This window comes from Grammomys surdaster, unplaced genomic scaffold, assembly GCF_004785775.1.
Source record: "Grammomys surdaster isolate TR1022 unplaced genomic scaffold, NIH_TR_1.0 125861, whole genome shotgun sequence".
Classification (NCBI taxonomy): domain Eukaryota; kingdom Metazoa; phylum Chordata; class Mammalia; order Rodentia; family Muridae; genus Grammomys; species Grammomys surdaster.
The window spans coordinates 2,490,691-2,497,161 of record NW_021620687.1 but is presented as its reverse complement, the minus strand read 5'-3'; the positions used below and the strand labels follow the sequence as shown (position 1 = coordinate 2,497,161).

At 44.1% G+C, this 6,471-nt stretch overlaps 1 protein-coding gene across 2 annotated transcripts in view; it reads right to left on the bottom strand.

Annotated features, from left to right (window-relative positions):
• Cbx3 (chromobox 3) overlaps positions 1-6,232 on the bottom strand; it is a 13,454-nt gene extending 7,222 nt beyond the window's left edge. The window contains exons 1-3 of one of the 2 annotated variants that reach the window (XM_028790084.1): positions 6,118-6,232; positions 4,951-5,003; positions 1,519-1,661 (exon numbers count right to left, since the gene is read on the bottom strand). In XM_028790084.1, the coding sequence (XP_028645917.1) occupies positions 1,519-1,661; positions 4,951-4,974 (167 nt within the window). In that variant the 5' untranslated portion in view covers positions 4,975-5,003; positions 6,118-6,232. The remainder of the gene's footprint in view (positions 1-1,518; positions 1,662-4,950; positions 5,004-6,117) is intronic. The other variant, XM_028790085.1, reaches the window with a different exon arrangement.
• Positions 6,233-6,471: the final 239 nt, after the last annotated feature.

The following is a 6,471-nucleotide window of genomic DNA, read 5'->3' as shown; positions in this document are numbered from 1 at the left end:
AGAGAGAGAGAGAGAGAGAGAGAGAGAGAGAGAGAGAGAGAGAGAGAATGAATATGAGAATATGAATGAATATGTATGAATGAATGAATATTCCAGGGCTCATAGTTGGCATTGTAATAGTCACATTCACTTAATGCATCATCTATTGCTGCCTTTCTGCTTCTCATGCAGAGGGAGTAAAGACAAGTCAATGGCCCCCGAAGCCTAAAACAGTCACATATAGATGCTTCAGGGGTAAGACTGACAGTCCTGCCTCAGCACAAAGCTGAAATCACCATTCCCATGAAGAAAATGAACACCTCACAAATATGGAAGTGTGATCGATCACCTTGCACCAACTGACAGACTGACTAATGTCTTGTGCTCTGGCCATAAACACCTTTATAGAGACAGCTGGAATGAGGGACTTCAGGGGACTAGGAATGGCACCATTAACATCTTAGGCTCAATAACTTGCTCTGCTTACATCTTCAGACTATAACACTGGCAAAACTTAATTTAGGGAGGAGTGCTGATGTCTCAAATTTAGTGTTATTGCAGTGTTATCTTCTCTACTATAAATATATTATACTGTAAATGTTAGGTTCTCGGTCATAGATAATTCAAACTAGTACAATGTTTAATACAACATTCAAATGCCTTAGTGGAAGTAGGGAAAGATGGGTTAGGAAGTGGGAGAGACAACAGGGAAGGAGAATTCGATACAACACGCTTTGTTTAAAAATGTCTCAACATTTAATCCTTTGCATTCTAAAGATTACATCTTAATGAACTTTAATTTTCTAAGTTTGAGTGTCTACAGAAATAAACTGTAAAATTTTATGTTTCAACTGTTGCTAAAAACCTTACCTTTTTTAGTTTAATTTTTTAAGTGTATTAATGTTTTTTTCTGCATGTATGCATACATGTGCATCACGAGTGGTGCTTGGTGCTTCACAAGGTCAGAAGATGGTACTGGATACCCTCAAATTTGAGTTAGATGATTTTGAGCCACTATGTAGGTGCTGGGCATCAAACCCTGGTCCTTTGCAAGAACAAGTGTTCTTAACCATTGAGTTATCTCTCCAGACCCTAAAGCCTTAAATAAACCTCAAACAAATCAAACTGGTTCAATATCTAAGCTAAGAGTAAAACTTAATGCTCTTCTAAGCACCATTGAAGGTACTAACCTAAGGACCAAGGATGCAGGTGGTGAAGAGTACTGGTTGAGCATGCATAAAAACTCTGGGCTCAATTCTTAGGACCAAGTAACACATGTGTGGTGCTACATGCCTATGCTCTGGGGAGGCAGAACCAGACATAACAGAGTTTAAGGCTATCCTTTATAGCAAGTTCAAGGACAATTTGGGATTCCTGGGACCCTATCACAACAGAACAAACAGTAACTAAATGCATAAATGAGGCATAGTAAACAAGTACAATCCCAGCACTTGGGAGAAGGCTAGTCTGTGCTACCCGAGACACCCTGGCTGAGAAAGACAGAACCGTAAGGAGTGAAGCGCTGCGGTGGTCTCTTACTCTGTGAACCCCTTCCACTTGAGGAAGTACTCGACCTTCCCATTCACTACACGGCGGTCCAGCACTTTTTCTACCACAAATTCTTCAGGCTCTGCCTCTTCAACTTTTTTACTCTTTCCATTCTGTTTCTTTCCCATTTTTTGCTAAAACAAAAGAGAAATTAAGAAAAATTTAAAACTTGAGTACATTTTAAGGCCTAATTGTTCATTTTATCTGACACATTTTTTGTTTTTTAAAGTTTTTAACCCTGTATCCCTTTAAACTACTGTGATCCAGGATAAGCACCTCCTAGAAAGTCAATAGATAATACAACAAAATCTCTCCTCCACCAATTTACACTTATAACCAAATACCCTTAACCAGTACAACAGAATTAAAAAACAAAAACCACCAAAAACCCCAACCATCTGAGAAATAATCTTATCCTTTCCCAGTTTTCTTCCCAGGATTCTACATGAGCAAGTTTCCCAAAACCACTCATTTAATCACAACACAGTGACAAGTAACTAGGAAACAGACAGTGATGGAGAATGGAGCAGCTCTGCTAACTGTCCTTTATGTGAGAATGGCCTCTACAGGCGCAGACACAGGCGGAATAACTGAGGATTGCATGGCCTTGTTGGATGAGGTATGTTGGGGGGGATGGGGTGGCGGTGTGAGGTTTCAAAAGTCAATGTTGTTTGCATTTAGCTCTGCCTTGTACCTCTCAGCTACTGCCTTAAGTGCTATGCCTGCTGCCATCTTCTCAGCAGGATGATCATGGCCTCACCCTCTTGAATTGTAAATCTCAATAAACTCTCCTTGGTCATGGGGTCTTATCACAGCAATAGAAAAGCAATTAAGACTGAAGTGTGATAGTTAAAAACAAGCAAACTCATACCAAAACAAAATCCCAAGACAGAGTCACATGTAGCAGGGTAGCCTCCAAATTCACTATGTAACCTAAGAAGACCCAATCCACCAGAATCTATACCTCAAGTACTCAATTTATAGGCATGGCCCACCATACCCCACCAAATGGTTGGTCTTTTAAGTACAGTACAGCAAAGTAGAACTACTAAAACTACAGCTCCAAGACATCCCTTTCCCAACATCAACCTAAAATCAAGGACAAAAATTAACTGCAAAGTAAAATCAGAGTTTTACTATCAACTACAGGCTCAATCATGGGAACCACATATAAACTAAAAAGGGTAAGACTGTTTCATTAATTTTTACATGTAGATAATTTTACTGACTACTCAAACAAAGCTAAAATAGTGTCACTTTTACAGTCCAAAATGCTGGTTTAATTTCACTGGAAGGAGAAAAGTTATTTCCTTCTAGGTTTTTCAACTTAGAATCTTAATTGGAAGCCAACTAAGTTTACTTTCAAGAGGGGCATGAGGTGCGTACTAGTAGCACTTAGGAAGCTGCAATATGTTGATTATCTGGGCTTCAGAGAAAAACCTTGTCACCCAAATAAAAAACGTCTTTTTTTCTACTGGGGGTGGGTAGGTAGAACATTACTTATGAGTACTGCCTAAGCAAATAAGCAGATGTGCTAGAAGTGTTTTTAAAAACCTTGAGATGGTTAATTACAAGTCTCCATGGAATACCAGAACAACCCAATACAGTATGCTCAAGCATTTCATTTCCACAGCAGTGCTATCTCTGCACCCAAGTTCTGAGATAGTAGCCCAGTCTAGCCTTTAACTTTCTGACTCAGCCTCTCCCAGTGCTGGAATTATAGGTATGTACCACCATGCATAACTACAGATGCTACTTAGAAAAATTTAAAGGAGTGATTAAAAACACCCCTCCCCCAATGTCTAGTCCCTCAAACCATCTACCAAGTGAAGGATCCAAGCAGGAAAAAAATCAACAGCAGCCCCTCAAAACCAGGATCCTTAAATCCATCAGCACATAGGGCCATATGTACATTAACAACATCCTATAGAGTTTACCAGATGATTCATGCTTTATCATTTAAGGCTTGAACCTGTACTGGGTCATCTAAGAGTGATCAGACGGGCTTCCGATTACAGAATCTAGTCCCCTCTGCAGACCAGTTGAAGCCATGCACTATATGAGGTAAAAATACCCTCCTGACCATTTTGGTCAGAAAATTAAGGATCAAAACCCATGTTTTGTTTTACTTAAATGTTAATGCACACACCCCTATATGCTTGTAATTAATGTGTCATAATTAATGTAGAAACCCTAACTATAAATTTCATTCTTTTGACATGAATCTTTTTCTAGACAGGGCCTTGCTATGCAGCCCTGACTAATTAGTATTTTAGAGTCCAGGCTAGCCTCAAGCTCAAGGCAATCTGCCTGCTTCAGAATCTCACACGCTGGATCATAAACATACACCTTCAGACCCATTTTCCCCCTCCCTTCTTTTTTGGTTTCTCCGTGTAGCCCTGGCTGTCCTGGAACTCACTCTGTGGACCAGGCTGGCCTCAAACTGAGAAATCCGCCTGTCTCTGCCTCCCAAGCACAATGCATATTTAGAAACATTGTTGTACAGCTTTTGCTGGATGTTTTTGTTTTGAGGTAAAAATGCATGTTTGGGTTATAAAAGTCTCCAGAGCCCAAGGAAAGGTGGAAAGAACGAACAGATTCCTAAGATTGTTCCTTGATTTCTACATAGATATTGTTAATGAACTTAACCTGGGAAGCTCTCCAAAAGTCTTGTTGCTTGGCATGATTGCCCTTGAATTTGTACTGTTCTGGAAATAGTATTCATTAGTGAACATAGAGTGAATTTAGATATAGCTCATGTTGCCATGAGCAAGAATTGCAAACTGTGTCTAGGAGTGAAAGTCTGTTAGATCAATTCTGTTTCTTTTAAGCAATTTCCTGACTGTTGCTAAATCCAATGAATGCTTGTTTTCTTGGGATTTCTAGCAAGTTAGGCAAATTTATTTTTGTCAAGTTATATTTAAAATAAATAAAACTGGGTCGGTCAGGCAGTGGTAGCCCACACCTTTAATCCCAGTACTCCAGAGACAGAGGCAGGTAAATAGGTACACAGAAAGTTCCAGGACACCCAGGGCTACACAGAGAAACCCTGTCTCGAAAAACAAACAAACAAAACAAAAGCATTGTGATCCTCCTCAAGGGAACCCTTATTTTAGTGTAACAAGCCCTGTTTTTCTTTAGAGTGCTGGTAAGTACACTTAAGTAGGCTGGCTTCTAACTCACAGCAATTCACCCACTTATGATGAGATTAAAGGAATGCACAACCATGTCCTTCATGAATTTCAACTCTCCCACCTACACCCCTAGACAGGGTTTTTCTGTATTCTAGAACTCACACTGCAGACCAGACTGGCCTCAAACTCAAGACATCCACCATCACATGGCTTCTTAGCTGGAATTTTTATTTAAAGAAAAAAAACCCTTCAGTTAAGATTCTTACGTTTTAGATTTTCACAAACTTACCAATGTAGTTTTATTGGAGGCCATTTTTAAAATTTAATCGGAGACTTGAAGAGCTATTGCAAGAAAAAAAATTTAGGACAGTTAAATTTTAATGACACACAAAAGGCAACTTCAAGTTTTGTGTGGGATTTCAACACGTAAATTTCGGGTAAAAATGCAGGAAAACAGTTCTGAGTTCCTGTGTTATTAGTATGTTAGTGCTTTAACCAAGTTAGTAAAAATAATCTTACTAGGAACACTGGTACCTCAGACAACTTTACTTGGTGAGAATTACTTTTGCAGTCCAAATAGAATTTTAACAATTTCAATGTTTATTTTGAATGAAAGGCAATCTTCTGTTTCAAAACCAGTTACGATTATTTACCTTCTGTCGGTAAATTACCATTAAGATTTTTTTCTTTAGATTTCTGAAAACTCCAAGGAGCTCATATAATTCCATCCTTATTTTTTCAGAAGCCCTCCCTCTTCAATCACGATATAAAAGGAACAGTAAGATGTCTCAGTCCTATCCCTGGCTTTTTTTTTTTTCGGGGTGGGGAGGGACAGTAATCACTCTCTGTAGTCCAGTCTGGGCTTCAACTCCTGGCAATCCTCCTGCCTCAAACACCCAACACTGTCCCTGATAATGATAGAAGAAATCGACCTCCTTCACGCCCGCTCCACTTCGAGGAGGGCCCCCCCTTCAGAGCCCAAGGAGGGGAGCCCGTACCCCGCTCGAGAGCGGGGCCTCGTGGTCAGCGCCTCCGCGGGGAGAAACAAAGGCGGCGGCGGGGGCTCAAGGGCACTGCGCCACGGGCCCGCGCCTCCCCCATCCGGCGGCGGCCACGTAAGCCGGGAGCGCGCCGAAGCCCGGGGCCTCGGGCCTCGCAGCAGCAGAGCCTGCGCCGCTCTCCCTGTGGGCCCGCGGCGAGGCTGGGGGAGGGGAGGCCCGCGCTTTGTCTGCAGTCTCGGCAGCTGTCATCCGGCTCCAACCCTCCCTCATGCACGACTGTACCGTCTCCCCGTACGCCGGCGCGGCGCCTCCGGGAGGCCCCAGCCAGCCTCCCCGCCGCCCGCCTCCCCGCCGCCCGCGGCCCGCATGGCCCGCAGCCTCCCCGCAAAAAGCTCTGGCGCACGGAGCATCCTAACCCCCCCACCACGCGCAAGATAAGAAAGCGAGGCACGGACTTCACCGCTCAAGATGCTCGGGGCCGCGGATCCTGCAGAGTCTCCCGCCTGCGCGCTTCAGCTCAGCCACATCCGAGGGGAGGGGGCGCGGGCCGCTCTGCCGGGGGGGAGGGGGAGGCACCGCCCACGCCCTGGCCGCGCGGGGCCCGCCGGGAACGCGTCCTGCGGGGGGCGGCGCGCGCGCAGCTCACCGTCCGCGGCGTGGCGCCCGGGGGTCTCCTGAGGGGGTGGGGGAGGGCAGGCAGGCCGGACCGCGGAGGCTTCTCTGCGTCTGCAAGCGCGCCAAAGCTGGGCTCCGCCCACCTCCTCGCCCGGACCTTGAGGGCCCGGGAGATAAACAGCGGGGTTCTTTAA